The 21881-nt window shown below is 43.0% G+C and overlaps 1 protein-coding gene across 3 annotated transcripts; it reads right to left on the bottom strand.

The window, feature by feature from the left end:
• Positions 1-2830: 2830 nt before the first annotated feature.
• On the bottom strand, positions 2831-21881 carry Nupl2 (nucleoporin like 2). Of its 3 annotated transcripts, XM_030254373.1 has the most exons (8): positions 21641-21852; positions 19279-19501; positions 17454-17548; positions 16704-17066; positions 11314-11390; positions 8758-8844; positions 5679-5763; positions 2831-4936 (listed from the first exon to the last, which is right to left on the bottom strand). In XM_030254373.1, exons 6-8 carry the CDS (start codon positions 8776-8778, stop codon positions 4368-4370), a joined length of 675 nt encoding a protein of 224 aa, XP_030110233.1. In that variant the 5' UTR covers positions 8779-8844; positions 11314-11390; positions 16704-17066; positions 17454-17548; positions 19279-19501; positions 21641-21852; the 3' UTR covers positions 2831-4367. The 3 variants fall into 3 exon arrangements, with proteins under 3 accessions (XP_030110233.1, NP_001333511.1, NP_694732.3); NM_153092.4 differs by lacking the exon at positions 16704-17066 and having other exon boundaries at positions 2836-4936; positions 21641-21881; NM_001346582.1 differs by lacking the exons at positions 11314-11390; positions 16704-17066 and having other exon boundaries at positions 2833-4936; positions 21641-21881.

Below are 21881 nucleotides of genomic sequence, written 5' to 3'. Positions count from 1 at the left end.
GAGCTACAAAGTGAAATCTTGTATCAAAAGTAAATTATTAAAAAACAAACAAACAAACAAAAAACAAAAAACATGGCAGACCACACTCTATACTATAAAAGCAGCATTGTGAATCAAGTTGATTCCACTGTAGCTCTGTGACTGAATACCCGAGAGAAACTGAAATGGAAACTTAAGGGTTCTTTGGAAAGTCAGTTGTGTTGGATGGTGTTTTGCTGGGGCAAACACGTGAAGGAGTGCTTTCCTGAAGTGGACACTGTTGAAAGCCTAAGGCAGACTCGTGACGGCATGTTTCCCTGAAGCAGACACAGGAGAGAGGATGCTCTGCTAAAGCAAGCATGTGAAAGAACACATGAGGAATTCTTTACAACAACATTTATGTATCGGTCTGCCTTACATTGCATAATTGAGCTGCATTTGTGGGGACTCCATAGAGAGAAACACACCAAAATACTTCTTGTGGTGTGCTGCAGTTTCTTGCCGCTTCTGTAGACTCCAGCTGATTAGCAGAGTGATGTCAGCTGAGGCAGACGCATGTGCTGAGGCAAGAGCTGTGGAGGTCACGCGATATTTGGAGGGTATAAATGGGACTCGATGGACAGCGACAGAGGCTGAGCTAGGCTTGCTTATAGAGCTCACTGTGCAACACTTGTGGGTCTTGCATCTTTGCTAATCTTCGCTTGACTGAGAAAGGCACAGAGGTGAACTTCTCCTGGCATCCCTCTGGGTCCCTCCTGCTGACCTGTGCCAAGAGTGAGGGCTGGCTGTCTCTGCTGGGTCATGTCACTGCTGTTGCTAACCTGGCACTACTGACCTGGACTGCCTGTATATCTGTGAAGTGTTTGTGAATGCATCGAGCTGCCACTGCTAACCTGTGAACTGAACTGCTGACAACATAGACAGGAGTTGCTCCAAAAAAAAAAAAAAAAAAAACCATTTCTAAGCAGGCCCACTTCCCCCATATCCTTTCTTTCCCACTAACTCTGGTTGGCGGTGGGCTAAAAGGGAGGTTAAGATGTTTAAGAACCATCATTAAAAGTAAGATTTGAAAGAATTAAAAGATACAAGAAACAACGTAAGTGGGACGTTTTGGCTTTCAGTATCAGCGCATGGCAGGGAGTGCACAGTGGAGTCATTCATATCAGGGCAGCCAACAAACACAGGCCTACCCTACCGAGACACTTCCTCCAGCTAGGCCCTGCTGCCTCATGGTCCCACAACCTCCTACCACACCAACAGCAGCTGGGGATCAATACTGTGGGGAAGCTGGACCAGGGGGCATCTAACAAGACTAGGACTAGCCATCCAGTTTCTACTCAGTATTTTCAGTTATACTCACAATGGTATAAAAACCTATGTCTTAGAATCCACCAATTTAGTATTGTCTACTCACAATTGGAGCTATAGTTAAATCAGTTAGCAATGGGCAATAGCCAGATAAATCTATCTGCTATTGTCTTAGTGTTTTACTGCTGTGAAGAGACACCATGATCCTGGCAACTTTTATAAAGGAAAACATTTAACAGGGGCTGGCTTACAGTTTCAGAGGTTTAGTTCATTATCATCATGGTGGGAAGCATGGCAGCGTCCAGGCAAGCAGTGCTGGAGGAGCCAAGAATCTTGACCTGAAGGCAGCCTGTCTTTTGCAGACAGACTCTGACTCCAGGCTGGGTGGAGTTTAGACATAGAAGACCTCAAAGCACAGTGACACACCTACTCAAACAAGGCCACACCTAATAGTGTCATTCCCTGTGGGCCAAGCATTCAAACACATGAGTCTATAGGGCCAAACTTATTCAAACCCTCATAGTTACTAATATGGAAAGTTCTTCAGGATGCTTTGTAAATAAGATACAAAATATGATTCCTCATAATACTATTTCTCAGTGTAGTTATCAGGATATGTATAAAGAGTACCACTGGAGGGGTGCGCATGTGGTGGTTTGAATGAGAATGCTCTGGGCCCCTGCCCCCCACTCATATTGTTGTAATGCTTGGTTCCTAGTTAGTGAAATTGTTTGAAGATTAGGATTAAGAGGTAATGGTGTAAAGCCGGGTGTGGTGGTGCACGCCTTTAATCCCAGCACTCGGGAGGCAGAGGCAGGCGGATTTCTGAGTTCGAGGCCAGCCTGGTCTACAGAGTGAGTTCCAGGACAGCCAGGGCTATACAGAGAAACCCTGTCTCGGAAAAAAAAATAGAGAGAGGTATGGTGTAGATATCCATTAATTCTCATGGCCATCCAACCATCCCCCTGCCCCTCCCCAAATCTGAGGGTGAGGAGGCAGGGGGCATCTCCAGGAAGAGACAGAGACCTGGGATAGGGGAGGCACCCAAGAATCAACAGGGGTGTCTTTAGCTATGATTTAATGTGGGTCTGCATCCACCCTGCCTCAGGGTACAGCCACAGGGGAGGTAAGACATGGGATGTGCTTGACTGTTTTTCCATGCAGTGTGCTGGGCTTCAGGGAAGCACCTAGATACTGCTCTGAGGGTGAGAAAGCAGAGTCTGAGATGTGGGAAAGCTGGAGCTGGCTCGGCGGTCCCCAGGACTGTGACAAGGCTGGGGCAGTGGGGTTCTTGGACTCTTGGGAGTCACAGAAGAGCTGAGAACGGAGGAGTGTGTGTGTGTGTGTGTGCACGGGCTGGGGACAGCATCTAGGTGAGAGCCTGGGGAGGAAGGGAAGTGCCAGCTTGTCTCAGGGGTGATTGTCCTTAGCTCAGTGGAGGAGGCTGGAAGTACAGAGGCCTTCTACCTGAGATTTAGCTGCAGCGGCTCTGTAGCAAAGACCTGCATGCTCCCCATGGTGGTGGTAGATAACAGACAGTCCATGTTTATCTATATTGTTTATTGGATGTTCATTGTGGAAAGTGGATGCATACCGTACCATACCCACTTCTCAGGGTGGACTCCAGATTAAATAATGAAGTGGAAATTTAAGGGTTCTTTGGAAAATTGTTTGGATGATGTTTTGCTGGGGCAAACATGAAGGAACGTTTTTGTTAAAGTGGACACAGGTGTGAAAGGCTAAGGCAGACTCGTGACGGCATGTTTCGCTGAAGCAGACACAGGAGAGAGGATGCTCTGCTAAAGCAAGCACGTGAAAGGACACGTGATGGAAGATTCTTTGTTAATGACACGCATGTATTGGTCCGCCTGTCATTGTGTAGTTGATCTGCATTTGCTGGACTCCATAGAAGAGCAACGCCTCTGATGTTAGATGGGAATCACACTTTAAAAGGGTCAGAATATGGATCCCGAGGGAAAGAATGCTCCGCACTGTTCATGAACACCTGGAGTGCCCATCCTTCAATAGGTAAGCCATTTGCTTGAGTTTTTTGGTCTACTATACGCATGTGTGTTTGTGCGCAGGTGTGTGTGATGGCCAAAGGTTGGTGTTAGGTGTCTTCCCCTATCATTTCTCCATCCTTTTGACAGGGTTTCTGGAAATGGCTGGTCAGCAAGTTCTGGGCATCTACCTGTCTCTGCCTCTTGAGTGCTGGGGAGACAGATTCACGCACTCCCATGCCTAAGTGCTGGGCATCAGCTTGGGTCCTCACATCTGCATATCTCTGCAGCCACTGCTCCACCCACTCAGCGGCTCCTTCCACGTTTGATTTTCTCCCATGTAAAAGGTGAGGGCTTGGGACTGGAGAGGTAGATAGTTCAGAGGTTAGGAGGACTGCTGCTTCAGAGGACGAGAGTTCAGTTCCTAGCACCTTTATATGGTGCCTCACAACTGTAACCTCAGCTGCAGGGAATCTGACCTCTAAAGGAACCAGGCATGTACGTGGTGCACAGACACACATGCAGGCACAAGTCAGAGTTGGGAGACGGAGTTCCTGTCATGCAGGAGACACTGTACCTGGGTTTGATCTCCAGAAACCACTGTTCACATCCCTATTTAAAGGGACAGAAAGTGGAGTAGAATGAGAAAATTACTTTATTCAGTACACTGTACTGTTTAGTTCCACTCGTAATTACAGTACAAAAGAGTCCCTTGCTTATTGACTTTTTTGGCTATCCTTTATTTAGCTGGGTGTTTAGAAAAGTTAAACTTTAAAATCCCTCAAATTACTGAAAGCTATATATATATATAAACGTATTCAAGTCAATCTCAGAAGCCATAGTTAGGGAGGAGTATGGGTCAGGTAGAATCCGCCTGGCCTGGGTGAGCCCAGCCTGATCTGCAGCACTATAAAAACAGGGCTTTCAAAGCCATTCAGAGCTTTCTCTTGGAGGTCTCTTGTTCACTCTGTGCTGTCCACACTGGCCTGAATTTGTGGTGTTCTGCTGCTCAGCTTCCCAGACTGTAGGCATGCAGGACATGCCTGGCTAAGGCATTCTTTCTGTATTTAAACCTGACCTTTATACAGTCAGAAGCTCGACCGGTGGCGGCTTCAGTGGAATTTTTCCCAGGGTAAATCTCTGGGATTGAAACTGCTCCAGTTCTTCCTTCATCAGCTGATCCCTGGGTGTGAACAGTGCGTTATCAGCGGCACCGGAGGCTAGGACAGAGGTAGATATGCCGCTACCTCCAAACACGTCAGTGGAAGGTTTAGCAAATACAGCCTGAGAATGTGGGCTAGGACTGCCAAAACCAGCCACAGAACTGCCGCTTCTCAAGGGAGGGGCTGTTGTAGAGCCAGAGGGACTCGCTGCCATGGAGGCTGGAAATCCCGAAAACCCAGGTGATGCAAAACTGGAACCTTCAGGGCTCTTGAACGAAAATGATGCAGCAGACGTGGCTTCAGGTTTCCCAAGTCCAAAGGCTGGAGTGGAGGAAGAGATGGAGGAGCCCGCAGAGGGCCCAGCCCCAAAGGCTGGGTGACTTCCAAATACTGAAGTGCTTCCGGAAGGAGGAGTGGCAAGTCCAGGGCTTGTTTTAAAACTAAAGTTCTGAACAGTACTGCTGCTGCTGTTATTCACTGGGAAGCCTACAAACATAGGTTACAGTCAGAAAATGTGGCCGTGCCGCTCCCTTCTCTTATTTCAGACATGTGTAGATATTGAAGAGTTTAGGGACACATGAAAACAAAGTTAAACCGACCCTCTGAGTCCCACTGCCCTGTCACGACTCATGCGTCCATGCGAGTCAGAGTGGGTGTGCGCTTCGGCTTGCCATGCTTTTCAGCAGAGCAGCCTTGTGACTGCTGTGTGCTGACAAAGGTCTCAATGACACTCCTGCCACACTGGTGTGCTCCTATCAAATTCCTGAGAGCCTTGCTATGAAGGCCAAGCTTGCCTTAGATGTTTGATTCTTTACTGCAGCCTCTGCAGGCTAGAATTATATATATATATAATCATCACGCCCAGTTTCCTATGAGGCAGAGAGACATTCCTAAAATGTTCTTCTAGAGCTGGGCATGGTGGTTCCCATCTGTACTCCCATTGCAGGGGCAGAGGCAGAAGGATCAAAAGTCCTGGTTCACAAAGTGAGTTCCAGGCCAGGGCTACACAGTAATAGCCTATCTCAGAGACAAAAGTACTTCTATAAGCTGAGCCCCAGCACTCCCCCTTACTCCCACTCCACCAGCCTACCTTCCCAAAGCATTTGTGGAGCTAAGTTCTTCAAGGCTCCATTATGGAGGAATTTGTGAGAATTATTTAAAATGGTGATTCAGGCTTTCTAAAGTTGCAATCTATAGCATCCCACTTTTCTGAGCCACACTCTCTTACCTGGTGACCCAAACGACCCTGCTTGCTTACTTCCAAATCCAAACGCAGGCACTGCTTGACTGACCCCATCTTTTACGTCAGAGAGCTGAAAAACCAACACAAATACAACACTTCATGAGTAGTTATCATAGACTGTTGCTATACAGTACATTTTAAAAATGTATTATTTAAATATGCACTTTTAATATATAAAATGTCCATTATGTGATCAAGAGAAGGAAAGGATATAATACTCCACAAACTATAAAATCAACTAATATGCACATTGATATAAAACTGCACTAGAAATGAACGACAGTTATCTCTGGCTGGGGACAACTTTAATTTTATACTTGTTAAAGTTCAAGTTGTTAAATTCAATTTGTTAATTAAAATTGTTAGAATTCAACTTGTTAAAAACAACATATTATAATCAGAAAAACATTTTTTAATCAATATACATTGTATCCATATAAAAAACCTTCAAGAATAAATAAAATTGCATTCTAGAAAACCACACATGTCAGTGTTTATAAAATTACACCCGAATTTGTTAGTCACTCCAGGTACAGGTTTAACTGGGTGTTTAGAAAAGTTAAACTTTAAAATCCCTCAAATTACTGAAAGCTATATATATATATAAACGTATTCAAGTCAATCTCAGAAGCCATAGTTAGGGAGGAGTATGGGTCAGGTAGAATCCGCCTGGCCTGGGTAAGCCCAGCCTGATCTGCAGCACTATAAAAACAGGGCTTTCAAAGCCATTCAGAGCTTTCTCTTGGAGGTCTCTTGTCAGAGTATGCCCAGGCTACCTCCTCAATGCTTCAACTCAACTTGCAGTCACAGTGCTATAAAACGCTTCCTACTAAAACCCATTGGACTGACCTACTCTGCTGACTGATGGATGCCCTTTTCAAGGAACCTTCCACCAATCCCGACTCCTTCCCTCCAAGACATTTGTCTTTCTTCTTTTTTTCTCTATAGACTAGGCTATCTTGAGCTCACAGATATCCACCTCTCCTCTACCTAAGTGCCGTGATTAAAGTTGCATACCACTGCACCAAGCCTGAAACCATTGAAGCTGAGCTTTCTTTCCTAGAAGTATCTTAGACAATTTCATCTAGTTCACATAGAGCTACTTCTCAACCTTCCTAATGCTGTGACACTTTAATACAATTTCCTCATGTTGCAGTGACCTCCCCAACATAAAATTATTTTAGTTGCTACTTCAAAACTGTAATTTTGCTACTGTTACATAACTGTAACATAAATATCTGACATATAGATGTCTCATATGTGACCCCTGTGAAAGGGTCATCACCCTCAGGTTGAGCAGAGATGATGTGTTTTGACATATTTCAGTGACTCCTAATACACTTATAATCACCGCAAACCAATTTCTATTGCCCTTAAGAGCTTCCTATGACCTTCCTGGGCAGACAGCCCTTTCTCCACTTCTGGTCCCACACAATTGATCATTAGCTCACCACTACAGACAGGTGCTGTCCCTTCCATAGTTTCATAACGACAGAATTATACAGGGTTTTTGTTTTGTTTTGTTTTTTCCTTGCTTCTTTTTACTGGAGTAATAGTCACCAATAGGTAAATGGATAAACAAATGTAAGTGCATCTATGCTCATGATAAAAGAGTAACAACGATGACGTGCTAAGCCACTGAGGACGGGTTGTTCCAGGGACCTTACAACGTTCACAATGACCTGGAAGCACTCATCCCAGACGGAAGGTCTACAGCTCCTTAGACTTAGGCATTACTGTGCTCCCAGCTCTCAGCAATGGTGCGGCCAAGGGAGCTCTACAGCTGCCAGGTGGAATAAGCACATCTTTAAGTCCTTGAATTTGTAATAGTTTCCAACTTTCAAAACTAGTCCTACCCCAGTTTAAAACCTTATGCTAAAGTTTTACATTTTATTTATTTATTTATTTATTTATTTATTTATTTATTTATTTATTTATTTATTTATTTATTTATAAACAAGGTCTAAGCATTCCTTGGCTGTCTTGGACTCCAGTATGTAGATCCGTTGTTGCAAATTCAGAGAGATCTGTCTATCTCTGTCTCCCTAGTGCAAGAACTAAAGGAGTCTACCGTGGCTAACTGAAAACTGGTTCTAAAAAGCACAACTAGCCTTTAATCCCAGCACTCGGGAGGCAGAGGCAGGCGGATTTCTGAGTTCGAGGCTAGCCTGGTCTACAGACAGCCAGGGCTACACAGAGAAACCCTGTGTCGAAAAACCAAAAAACAAAACAAAACAAAAACAAAAACAAAAAAAGCACAACTGTCCCCACTTTTCTGAGAAACAGAATAAGTTCTAGAGCTTCAGCTCTAGATGACCACATAGTGAGGGTGTGTGGGCACAGGGTGAGGGTGTGTGGGCACAGGGTGAGGGTGTGTGGGCACAGGGTGAGGGTGTGTGGGCACAGGGTGAGGGTGTGTGGGCACAGGGTGAGGGTGTGTGGGCACAGGGTGAGGGTGTGTGGGCACAGGGTGAGGGTGTGTGCCATAATCATTTACAGAGACTTTACTTTGCCCTTCAAGTTATAAATGAAACATCCTCTACCAAAAAGCACTAGGAGCTAGAAAGATGACTCACAGGTTATCAACACTGCTCTTCAAGAGGACCTGATTTTGATTCCCTGCACCACATGGCAATTCTTAACTATAACTCCAATTCCAGGGGATTACACACCCTCTTCTGACTTCTGCTACATCAGGTACATACTTGGTGCACAGATATACATGCAGGCAAAACACACACATAAAATAATGGAAATTAAAAAATAAAAGCAATAGAGCCAGTGTGCACCTTTAATCCCAGCACTCAAGGTGGACACAGGGGTCTCTGAGTTCCAGGCTAGTCAGGACCATTTCAGATGAGACCCTGTCTCAAGAAACACACAAAAAGCAACAGGAAGCTAGACATGGAGGAGACCGAGACAGGTGGTTGTGAGTTCAAGAGCAGCCTGGGCTACATGACAAGTTGCAGGACGTCCTAGTCTATTTACTCTTGTCTTAAAAACCAACACAAAACAAAACAGGGTAGATAAGACACTTCTTTGAAGAAACTTCTTCAGTACTCACCAGAGCTCCTTTGGTCGACATAGTTAGATTTTTCAGTTCATTTATCCTATTCCTCCACTGACTTACAAGCTGTTGAACAGAGTTTAGCTGGAGAGAGAAAACAAAATTAACTCAAGACTGACTGTTTAAGCCCTGCTCCTGTTTGCCAGAGATCATCCAGGTCTAGTTGCCTCTCTGTTCTCTCACTCCCTGTACCTCACTGCTGATCACCTAGAAGTGCAGAACTGGTGATATCTGGACAGGAGGGAATTATGTGTAGTAGCTGGAATGCACAGTCCTGACTGTAGACAACAGAAATTATTTCCTTCAGGCACCCAGCTTACTCACTGGCCCACTCACTCTGGTTTCTTCCGGATGTCTGCTCTGTGAGTGTTAATGTGTGAGGCAGAACTCTGTTTTCCTGGTCTCCATCATGGACTAGCACCAATGGAAGCAGTAATGTCTTTCAGATGACAGAAGGTCTGAGTTGTAGGACTGGTTGATGGATAACTTATAAAATAATATCCCTTATCACAATAGCACATCATTATTAATTTAGACAATGAAACAATTTTAAAAAGACATTGACCTTTTTAAAAAAATTAACAGTTCTTACTGTGGTGGTTTAAATATGCTAGGCCCAGAGGGAGTGATACTATTAGGAGGTGTGGCCTTGTTGGAGGAAGTGTGTCACCAACCAATGGCCTCTCGTAGGTTCTCTTCAAGGTGCCAAGCCTCAACTTCTCTGCATGACCCCTCCAGTCCTAGGCCTTCAACTGCCACTGAGGCTGCATCTTCACCAGTGGCCTCTCCTGACCTCTCACAGTGCCAAGCTCCAGCTGCTCTCCATGACCCCTTCATGCCTTCCAAACCAGTACCACCTGGGTGACTCTTACACATTACCAAGTCCAGCTACAGCACAAGGTACATCCTTGGCTATCTCTGGAACACAGCTTCTTTGTGCTCTCAGAAAACACTTCCCAGGTTTCACCTCAGTGATGCTGGTCTTTTCTTAAGCACTATTAACGTCTTAGCTCCAGCCACCTAGCATCAGTTGTTCCAGTAACCCCTTCTATTCTTTACTTTAAAGCTAGAGCCACATGGCCGAAGCTGCTAAGTTCTGCTGCTTGCTGGGGCTCGATTATGGCCCCCTTGTTCTCTTATATTACCAGCCAACTTTTGTTTCCAACTCCTTCAGTGTCTAAGATTGGCTGTCCTGAAACAACTTCTGTAGATTGACCTTGAAGTCAAGAGTCTGCATAGCTGTCTCCTTAATGCTGGGATTAAAGGTGAGTACCACCATGCCTGGCCTTCAGTTTTTCTTTACCTGGAGCTTGCTTTGTACTTGGCCTGACCTCAGGGATCTGCTTGCCTCTGTCTCCTGGGGTTAAAGGCATGTACCACCATGCCTAGACCTAAGTTTTTCATTACTGATCTAGACCTAAGTTTTTCATTACTGATCTTAATCAACTTGAAAACTGAGAATAGCCATCATGATCCATCCCTTGTCAATGTGACACAAAATCGTATCTCCTTATGTCCAAATAAAAACAAGCAGGTCATAGTAATGCCTAACATAATATAACTCTCTCTCATGCAACTGCAAATGCACAAGCGTAGCTGGGTGGGATCTTGTCTCAAGGTCACCACTCCCTTCATTCCATTTACTCTCCTGAACACAGCATTCAGCTCCACTCCTCGTCCTGCTGCCCCTTTACTCTGTGAACCACACATTTTGTATTTTTCCTTTCTAAGCTGGCTATGCTTGATGAAAATACTCTTCATGAGAGCAAACCAGAGGACAAAGTCTATGCTGAGCTTTTTCGAGACTTCCTTTGTCAATGCAATGAACATAAATCTCTTTACCTTAGCCTCAGGCAGACTCTTTTGACAAGGGCAAAAAGCAGCCACATTCTTCACCAAAACATCAGAAGACTCTCCAGAGTTGAAATCACCCCCAGCACCAATGTTTCCCATAGTCCTACTTGGTGGCCCATTAAGCCCCACTTAAAGCATTCTAGCTTTCCAAATTGAAGTACCAAAATTCACATTCCTCCAAACAAAACATGGTCAGGCCTATCACAGCAATACCCAAGTCCCTGATACCAACTCCTGCCTCAGAGTTTCTACTGCTATGAAGAGATGCCATGGCCAAGGCAATTCTTATAAAGACAAATATTTAATTGGGGCTAGTTTAAAGTTTCAGAGGTTCAGTCCATTATCATGGCAGGAAGCATGGCAGCAGACAGGCAGAAACGGTGCTGGAGGAGGAGCTGAGAGTTCTATGTCTTGATTTAAAGGCAGCCAGGAGAGGACTCCTTCCTGCAGGCAGCTAGGAAGAAGCTTTCTTCCATACTAGGTGGAGCCTGAGCACAGGAGACTTTCAAAGCCCAGTCTCTCTGTGACACTTTTCCTCCAACTAGGCCACACCTCCTAATAGCCATGCCCTATGGGTCAAGCATATTCAAGCCACCACTTTCACCAAACATACCAAAACATAAGCAAGCCACTACAAACACAGGAAGCAGTAACTGGCAGCCAATGCTGCTGAGGTAGAGGAATAGAAAACAAACTTACATAGCTCTGTAAGTTATTGCTGGTTAAGAAGTTATGGTATTCAAGCCTCAACTCCTCTGGTGAAATGTCTGTGAAACCTGAAGTGAGGAATCAGTTGGAATTTAAACAGTAAGTGATTCTGGTAGTAAAGCTAGAGTTTGAGACAAAATGCTATAATGCTGGTTGTCAGAAATATTTCAAGATCAAGGAAAAAAAAATCAAACCCTATATACACTAATGTTTAAATTAACTGGAAGAAAATATAGTTATTTCATCCTTGAATGAAGAATTCTGTAAAGATAAAGAGTGAAAGGAAAACAAGAGCTGATTAGACACATTCAAACCAATGCTGTTACATCTGCAATAAACAAATTGAAAAGGCAAACAAGAAACCAGGAAAACCACAACTGCATACACATGAGTAACATTTTTAATACAGAAACATTGTTTCTAAGTCAGTACAGAGACAGGCAAAGACAGAAAATACAAACAGCTCACTACAATTTCAGAAGGCAAGTAAATAAAGAAAACTTTAAAAAAATTCAACTTAGTAATAAAATGCTCTCCTCACAGACTGGCAGACACTAAGAACAGATGATCACTGCCACTCAGGAGTGGTGATGGATGCTGTTCTGAACACACTAAGGAATTTTCTGGGGCAAACTGTCCATAAACAAGCACAAGTGCTAAATGCTTAGACTCTGACCTATATTTCTTTTTTTTAAAGATTTATTTATTTATTTATTTATTTATTTATTTATTTATTTATTTATTTATTTATTATATGTAAGTACACTGTAGCTGTCTTCAGACGCACCAGAAGAGGGCATCAGATCTCATTATGGGTGGTTATGAGCCACCATGTGGTTGCTGGGATTTGAACTTCGGACCTTCGGAAGAGCAGTTGGGTGCTCTTACACACTGAGCCATCTCACCAGCCCTGACCTAAATTTCTAGGATTTAACTTCAGATACTTGTGTTATGCAAAAGGATGCTTATTCGAGTGCGTTCATTGATAAATGTAGAATACTGGGGCTTAGGAATGTAGCTCTGTGGAGAATGTCTGCCTGGCATGCATGGGGTCTGGGGCCCTGATGAAAAAAGCAAGCATGCAGAACAAAAGTACACAGCCACTTTATATAGATAAAGACATAAATTCATAAATAATGTGGTGCATGGATGTTCTGCCTGCATGAATGCATGTGCACCACATGTGTGCCTAGTGTCAGATCAATACCCTGGAACTGAAGTTAATGAGCTGCCATATAGAAGCTAAAATTGATTACAGGTCATATGGAAGAACAGTTGGTGTTCTTAATATGCATATACTTTAAAGGAAATACCAAAAATGTTTCAGTTTATCTATACCACCAAGTGATTTTATTGTCTAAACCAATGACTCTACTTTTAGCACTGAGAACCCTAAGAAAGGCAATGTTCTTTTTTTTTTTAATATTTTTTATTACATATTTTCCTCAATTACATTTCCAATGCTATCTCAAAAGTCCCCCATACCCTCCCCCCAACTTCCCTACCCACCCATTCCCATTTTTTTGGCCCTGGCGTTCCCCTGTACTGGGGCATATAAAGTTTGCGTGTCCAATGGGCCTCTCCAGTGATGGCCGACTAGGCCATCTTTTGATACATATGCACCTAGAGTCAAGAGCTCCGGGGTACTGGTTAGTTCATAATGTTGTTCCACCTATAGGGTTGCAGATCCCTTTAGCTCCAAAGGCAATGTTCTTATTTTTGACACAAATGTCCTTGGAACCCTTGTACCATTTAGTTTACTCCACTGCAAAAAGCACTCAGGAATCATACTGGATTTGTTTGTTTTTCTGTATCTAAAGTATTAGCATCCTGCTGGTTCAAAACAGAACTCAACTTTGACTGACTCTGTGTCCACTGCCAATAGCTCTAGGTCGGTCATCAGCATCACTTCCTAACTTGTCTCCCTGCCTCCTTGTCTTGTGCTCACTCCCAGAGCTCATTCTCCCCCTTCCTGCATCACTGGGTCAGCTTTTTCTAGTCAGACCACATGCTTCTGCTGAAGCTCTTCAATAGCTGCATATCCGATGTAATGAGAGCCAGCATCATATGAGCCTTGGCTGCTGCTCTGGCTTTACCCTGCCTGTATCATTACTTTCTTTCTTCTATTATTCAAGCTCAGTGCTCTCACCTCAAGGCCTCTGCACCAGCTGTCAGATTGCTGGGAGTGTTTCCTCCAAGCTTCTTATATCAGATGCTTTCTCTTCATTCAAGGCTTAACTCTTAAAAGGGTCTCCTAAGAATGTAACAACTCTCTGTCATGGAACTCTCACCCCAATCTCTATTCATTCAAGCTGTGACCAACTAGTTTCTTATCTGAATCACAGAATACAGAAGTTAGAATACAGAATTATTTGAATAGCTATTTTCTCAGGATAGTATTTAAAAGGATAGTATGTAATGGCTAATCTTGGCTGTCAGTGGCACTCCCTTCTTGGGGGAGAACCTCAGGGGAGGGGACTGCCTGTTAGACTGGCCTTGTGAGCATGTCTGTGGGATGTCTCTCAATTGCTAATTGATGTATGAGGGCTGGGGGCCCAGCTCACCGCGATTAAAACCATCCCTAGGCAGCTGAACCTGGGCTGTGTGAGAAAGATAGCTGAGCACACCTGGGGAAGCAGGCCAGCGAGCAGTGTTTCTCTGTTCTGCTTCAAACTCTTCTTGCCTTTGGTTCCAGCATGGGCTTCCCTGAATGATCGGCCATTAGCCTGTAAGCTGAATAAACCCGGTCTTTGCCAAGTTGCTTCTGGGTCATGGTGTTTATCACAGCAACAGAAAAGCAAACTAGGACATGGTACAAAAGAAATATTCTAGCTACAGAGAAGTTTGTTTTTTTGTTTGTTTTTTATTTTTTGAGACAGGGTTTCTATGTATAGGCCTAGCTATCCTGGAACTAAGTCTATAGGCCAGGCTGGCCTGGAACTCAACAGAAATCCACCTGCCTTTACCTCTAGAGTGCTAGAGTGCTAGTTGTGCTCCAACATCACACAAAAGTTAGGTCTTTATAATGAAAATGTATCCACATACATTAGTGAGCTTGTTAATGTTTGGCTTCTCAGATAGCTTAGTTGGTTTTTCTAAATACTAGTTTTAAGTGTGTGTGTGTGTGTGTGTGTGTGTGTGTGTGTGTGTGTTCTGGAGTACTGATGTCTGTAGAGGTCAGAATGCAGTGCTGGCTCCCTTGGAACTAGTTACAGGAAGTTGTGAGGCAGCCACCATGAAGACTGGAAGCTGAACCCACATACCCTGCACCAGCAGGACATGCTCTGAGTTGCTGAGTGGCTCTCACCAGCTCTGTCTGCCAGTTCCTGTCTGTGCTTCTCTGTGCTTCTGCTTTTATCCTGCTATTGGCTGTTGTATACAAACTACATCCCAAAGACTTGTCACTGGAAAAACAAGTCTCAATGGCTTTTTCAGATAAATGTGGCTAGAGAGTGGAAGGTTTTTATTTTGTTTGTTTTTTCAAGACAGGGTCTCACTCTGTAGACCAGGAAGGCCTTTAACTACAGAAATCAGCCCCCCTCTGCCTCCCGAGTGCTAGGATTAAAGGTGCATGCCACTATGCCCAGACAAGTGGGAGGGTTTTAAAGGCCAGTTATAAAGCAGATATAAAAGCCAATTAACTTTTTGAGTAGTTAGATTACAATTCATCTGTCTGTTCATCTTGGACTTAGAATGGATTTCAGCCAGCGTGATTCTGTAACAAGACACTTTGGTCTTGAACAAGCCCTAGAGAACTTCCATACATGACACAGGGCCCTCTAGAATGCAAAAACAAAAACACAAACTAACCCTGAAGTCGACACATATTCATGCTATGACTAGTCTGTCTGTCTGTCTTTCTCTCTCTCTCTCTCTTTCTTTTTTCTTTTTCTTTTTCTTTCTTTTTCTTTTTTTCGAGACACAGTTTTTTTTTTCTTTTTCTTTCTTTTTTTTTTTTTTTCGAGACACAGTTTCTCTGTGTAGCCCTGGCTGTCCTGGAACTCACTCTGTTGACCAGGCTGGCCTTAACTCAGAAATCCGCCTGCCTCTGCCACCATGCCCAGCACCACCACTAGCCTTACTAGAAGAGATTTTTAAAGACTGGGAAGCTGTTGTCCTCATGTGACAGAAAGGGTTTCCATCACTCTACCTTTTCCCAGGGAATTTCAGTTTTACTATTGGCAGTAACCCTGTCATTCTCTGCCACAATCGCCCAGGTGACAGGTTTATCTCATTCACTGTTCTGTTCTCATTCAGAAAATATCTACCAAAGCCAAGTGTGAATAACCATAGAGCTGTTATTCTTTCCAATACCATCTGGTGGTGGCAAACATCCCTTCGCGTGAGCAGCACACGTGGGTACAGGGCAGAAGCACGGAGTACATGCACCCCTGCTTTGTCTGAGGTAGGTAAAGTGCATAGTCAAAGGCTAAGAGGGTGTAAAATCAGAGACTGTTATTTCATTAAGAACGGAGATAATTTTACCTCCTCGAGTTCGAATGCTATTCCAAATCCTTCTTCCCATGATTCCTACAGTCTACGAGCAGCTTGTTGCTGTTTCGGTTTATGCTAAATCCATCAGTTTTACTCAACAATACTTTTATACCAATACTACACATTTCAATCAAAATGGCCATTAGTGTCTTAGTATTATTATGAAAACATTTATGAATATATCCAGTTCCTACAGATATCTCAGGGATAGGCTGCCAGATTTAACTAACAAAAAACCCAGATGTTTACATAAATTAAAATTTCAAATATAAAACAAATTTAAGGATGTCCCAGATATTACATAGGATACATATATTGAAAATATTTTCTTTTTAAAAAAGATTTATTTTATGTATGTGAGTACACCAGTGCTCTCTTCAGACACACCAGAAAAGGGCATCAGATCTCATTACAGATGGGTGTGAGCCACCATGTGGTTGCTGGGAATTGAACTCAGGACCCCTGGAAGAGCAGTTGGTGCTCTTAACCGCTGAGCCATCTCTCCAGCCTGAAAATACTACTTTCTTATCTGAAATTTAAATTTAACTGCATGTCCTATATTTTACATGATCACCCTATGGAGAACTCTCTATATTTCATATTTTGAAATGTAAACCAGAGATGTAAGACATTAGGCTTTAGGTCCATTTGTAAATTAAGATTTAATACTTGGTAGTACTTAAGTACTAATATTTAAATTTAAATATCTAGGGCTTACAAAGCTTACAGAAACTACCACTATCTTAAACGGTCTGTTGTCATGGTTTCTTGTTTTCTTTCCTCCAGGATACAAGGTTCCGGGAAGAACCCCAACCGCTCATGGTTTATGTGTCCCTCAAATGCAGATCAGGGTGCAGGACAAATGAAAGTCAGTAAAGAGTTTTTACCTGAATAAGAGAGTGGTGGTGGTGAGCCAGAGGTGAGGGGTGAGGCCCAGCAGCGCTCCTGGAATCTGACCCTGACTTCTGGGCTGGGCTGGGCCACGCCTGCTGTCTCAACAGGAGAGACTTAGGCTCTCCATGAGAGGCTTGGAAGAACTTGGCAGTCATAGGGATCATGGGAAAAACCAAATGGAAAGAAAGGAGTCTTCTAAAGAGATGCCATCTCTATGGCTCCTTGAGAGTTCCGACAGGCTTTATGAAGAAGCAGGATTCTTGGTGGGGAAGAGGAGGAAAGGCAAGGCAGCAGCCAGGGCTCCAATGGAGGGCAGCGTGGGACCCTCCTGGCCACAAGGTAGCACTGAGGGCATCCTGAGGGTTTACAGAGGGAATCCATAAAGCAGGGCCTCTCCTTAGTTGACTGAATTAAAACTGTGTAGATCCTGATTTTATTATTCTTTCTTGAGAATAAATAATATAAACTAAAAGAATTACATTATGGCTTTCAGTCTCTGAATCATTTAGCTGGGATACTTGAATACTTTAAAAAAGATCAAATTCTAGCTGTGCCTAAGTTTGGAATAAATTTATTTAGCATGGCCTAGTTTTAGACAGTAGAAATTTTATATTTTAAAAACACATACAAGTACAGGGTTGCATCCATAGCCTAGTGGCAGGGCTCTTGCCTAGCATGTATGCTGGTCTGGGTTCCATCCTCACCAAAAAACAGCCAACAAGTCAAGCACGTTTCCCAGTTACCTGAAATATTGGGTTTCTTTCTCACTGGCGAGTAAACAGAAAACATCCACTGTCCCGACGACTCCCAAACTTCTACGTCCTTAACAATTCCTTCCCTGGAAAAAGAAGAAAAGAAAGAAAAATGAGAGTAATGGATATTTTACTTGCTCATTAAAATTTGTTACTTATGAAGTTAAGTGACTAAAAATTTAAATTCTAGTAAATACATAAGTTTACATATTTTTAATTTTCTTTTCTTTTTTTGTTTTTGTTTTGTTTTTTGAGACAGGGTTTCTTTCTGTAGCCCTGGCTGTCCTGGAACTCACTCTGTAGGCCAGGCTGGCTTCAATTCAGAGCTCCTCCTGCCTCTGCCTCCGAAGTGCCAGATTAAAGGCGTGTGCCACCACCATCTTCTTTTCTGAAGACTCTTTTCTACCTCAGAAGTTCACAGAACTATGAATGACAACCTGAGCATGGTGGAACACAGCTGCAGTCCTAGCACCTGGGTGATTGAGGAGAATTTTGAGGCCAGGCAGGTAACACAGTGAGTTTAAGGTCAATCTGGGCTGTACACTGTTTCCAAAACAACAAACACCTTGTATTTTGTAGTTACAAATAATAAAGAATAATTAATAGTGCTATCTTTTTAATTAATAGAAAAACTAATCCATATACTTAAGAATTATCATAAATATAATATTTTTTAAAGAACTAAATACAATGCACAGTATTTTTAACTGGAAACAATAAAAAGTACCACTACCAGTTATAGAGAATCATTAAAATTTAAGAGTGGGTTATAGGACTTCAGATATATTTTACTTAAATTTTCTACTTTGTAATATAGGAAACAGGTCCATGTACTTAAAACATATACTTTTAAATAATTTATTTTTAGCTTTATGTGCCTTGGTGTATGTCTGTGTGAGGGTGTTGAATCCCTTGGAACTGGAGTTACCAAAAGTTGTGAGCTGCTGTGTGGGTACTGGAAATTGAACTCAGGTCCCCTGGAAAGACAGCCAATGTTCTTAACTGCTAAGCCACCTCTCCAGCCTTCAGATCTGTGCACTTAACAGCAAATCTGAACAAAGTTATACATTTGACTCTAAATTAATGTTTCTTTCATATCGAATGTGACCATTAACTACTAAAGTGATAGGTATCACAAAGGATGCTATTACACTTAGGATCACAATAGAACTTTGCCTTGTTACACACACACACACACACACACACACACACACACACACATACACACACACACACACACACAATTGATGCTTGAAGATTTAGGCACAGTCCTCAGCATTTCAGAAACAAATGGCTGGTGAAGTGACAACACTCTGGAGACAGAGAGGCAGTGAGACCTGAGTTACAAACCAGCCTGGACTACATAGGGAGACCCTGCTTTCAAATAAAACAAAGCCTGCTTGTCCCCTTAAAAAAAATACACCCCAAACTAACCTAAAAATTCACTCTTTATGGAACTTCAAATAGGGAAACTGAAATAAAGGTTTTACAAAGAAAAATATGTGATATTATCAGTACCCTTGAGGATAGCGATTGTTCTGAGTTACCCGATACTCTGTAAAGAGCACAGAGCACACCGACTTTAGTTTAAGCAAGACTGACCTTTGAAATATGCTAGTACAGCAGGAAGTGGACCAGAGCAGACAAACCTAAGAACGCACACTAAGTGATGAGGTCTGAGAAGCTCACAGTGTGAACAGACTGGCTGAGCCACAGGGCCACGGGTGACTTCTTTTTCTTGTTTTGCTTACTGAAAACACTGTAATTGCTTCTGGAAAAGCTAAGCAATTGATTTTCTACAACACTTTTAACTCACAGAAGTTTCTTTTCATCTTTCTGCTCATCAGAGAGAGGTGAAGCAAAAGGGTTTTGAGATGACCCAAAGCCTCTGCTGGTAGAAGCCCCAGAATCAAAAGAGCCGAATGGTGGTTTGTCCTGATCTCTGCTGCCACCCCATGGTGTGGACTTGGGGAAGCTGGAAGGCTGGATGACGTTGGAGTACCTCTGGCTGCTGGCATTCCACCCTCGACGGTTATTCCCTAAAATAATCAAGAAAACAAACAATCAGAAAATTGGTAAATTTTTCCAATCTTGAAGATCTCTATTACATTTTATGTTATTATGTCTTGACATTATACACAGTGCTATTTTCTACTAGTTTTAAATGACAATCCCTTTATGAGTTATAGTTTGTTATATGTTATAACAAGTCACATAATGTTCTCTTTATATTAAAAAATGAGATCAAGGCCAGGTGTGTTGGTGTAAGAATTTAATCACAGCACTGTGGAGGGAGAGACAGGCAGGTCTCTAAGTTCCAGGTCAGTCAGAACTATATAGTGAGGCCTCATCTCAAAAAGCAAATAAAAACCCCAAAACCCAAGCTGACAAAAAGCAACAACAAAGTGAGATCAATGTGATCATAGAAATATAAAGACATATCGGTGAGTTCAGTGTTAAGCCTATTAAATTGACCATGAGGGAATAAATAAAAAATACTCTAAACATCTCTAAAAGCTTTGCGGTGAGCCCAGCTCGGTCAAGGCCCTCATTTGACCTATCATTGGATGTGTGTGTATGCTTCTGCACTGGGCCATAGAGACAATGAATGAAAGAGAACAATGAATAAACTGGATAATAAAAAGGGTTAAATTTTACTTTCTGTCCTTAAATAGGTATTTAAAAAGTGTTTGCCTCTGTCTTTACTTTGTGGACACAATGCCCACAACCTATCCTTCATATAGAGATCGCAGAGCTTACTAATAGGTAAAGTATAGCGTAGATTTCTAACAACTCATAAAATAATAATAATAAGCCAATAGGACTTGTTTCAGGTTTTGATACTGTTTTTAATCTTATCACTTCCTAGTTTATGCTAGGATAAAGGTAATTTATCTTAGGATTTAGAAAATATATCACTTAATATATACTAAAAACAGACTGATAGAGTACTCCTCTGGCTGAAATAGACATGCCTTTAGTACACAGCTTTAATCTCAGACATCGAAAGTAAAGTTAGTCTGTAGAAGGAAGCAGCTATGTTTGAAAGTGGTATCTAATTGAGTGCCAGACAAAGTGACAAATCAGAGAAAAATTTGACAGAATAGGATATGCCCAGCTCTCACAGGAGGAGGAACAGGAAGCTACGTAAGATGGAGCAGAGCAGAGGGAAAGAGAGAGGTATTTAAGGCCCAAATGTGGGCCTTAAAATTACAAAGCATTCTTTTTCTTTCTTTTCATTCTAAAGTTTTATTTGTATTTTTCCCCTAATTATCTATCTACTGAACATTTACTTGCAAATTACTACATTTAAAGTAGGTTTCCAGAGACCAAATGGCAAACATTCCTCTCAGCAGTCCCTGGGAGTATACCAGTATCTATCGGAACCTGACTCCTAATTTGGAGTCTTTCACTAGAAGCATTGTAGATGATACAATCTGTCTCCTCCACGAAAAGACTGGAAATATGAAACCAGCATGAACACAGGGGCTGGAGGAGCCTTAAAGAGAAGGGGAAAGAGAAGCACCCACTGACAACGTCACGAACTAGGTTCCACTGGGCAGTGGTAGCACATGACTTTAATTTCAGCACTCAGGAGGCAGAGGCAGGTGGATCTCTGTGAGTTCAAGGCCAGCCTGGTCTACAAAGAGTTTTTCAGGACAGCTAGGGCTGTTACACAGAGAAAGCCGATCTCTGAAAACCTAAAAACCAAAACAAACAAAAAACTAGGTTCCAAAATTAAGAGAACAAAACGTATTTATCTGACTTCTAAAACCTTGTTTTGTGCTGGTTTAATGTCTAACCCCTGAATACCCTTTCCACAAAACTTGTAAGGTTCTTGACCCAGTGTCGGAAGCTACTAACTAAAGCCCAGATTTTAAGAGCTTGTGATCACGGACAAGGAAGGGGAAAGAGTAGAGAAAGGGGTCTGAATGAACCCACGTGAATTCTCCCTACCACTGCCATTCACCAAAAAGGAGGTTTTGATGAAGATATCTCTAATTTAAAAACGCAGTGTTTGACAGGAGCACCCAAGTCCAAACGCCTGTCCACGTGTGACGATCAGAAACGACTTGTCAAACTACTGGGGGTGAGACGTCGCATGCCAGGGCAGGGGCCCGGGGTGGAGGTGTGCGTCCGCAGCAAGTGGCCCTGGCTCAAGGCTCCCAGACCGTCACCTGAGGGTGGCTGCTGCTGCGGTGGCGGCTGCCGAGCCCCGCCCGCACCCCGGGCGCCGGGATGCTCGTTCCAGCAGCGGTCTCCGAAGCGGCACCGGCCTTGAAGGAAAAACTGGCATATGGTCATGGTAGCGCCGTCCCAGCTCGACCCTGCTCGCGGTCGCCGGCGAGGGCCCAGGCTCCAGCAACCGAGGCCCGGCTAGTGTGACGTCATCGCCCCGCGCCCAGAGGCTCTGTGACC

The sequence above is a fragment of the Mus musculus genome, chromosome 5, assembly GCF_000001635.26.
Source record: "Mus musculus strain C57BL/6J chromosome 5, GRCm38.p6 C57BL/6J".
Taxonomy (NCBI): domain Eukaryota; kingdom Metazoa; phylum Chordata; class Mammalia; order Rodentia; family Muridae; genus Mus; species Mus musculus.
Note: the sequence above shows the minus strand (reverse complement) of the source record. Positions and strands in the feature narration are given on the sequence as shown.

Coding starts and splice junctions, on each gene's coding strand:
- Nupl2 (NM_153092.4), bottom strand. CDS start 21,767: ATGACCATATGCCAGTTTTTCCTTCAAGGCCGGTGCCGCTTCGGAGAC. Junction 8,845..11,313: donor GCAATAACTTACAGAGCTAT/GTAAGTTTGTTT, acceptor TTCTCTCTCCAG/CTAAACTCTGTTCAACAGCT. Junction 5,764..8,757: donor TGTCGACCAAAGGAGCTCTG/GTGAGTACTGAA, acceptor TTGGTTTTTCAG/CTCTCTGACGTAAAAGATGG.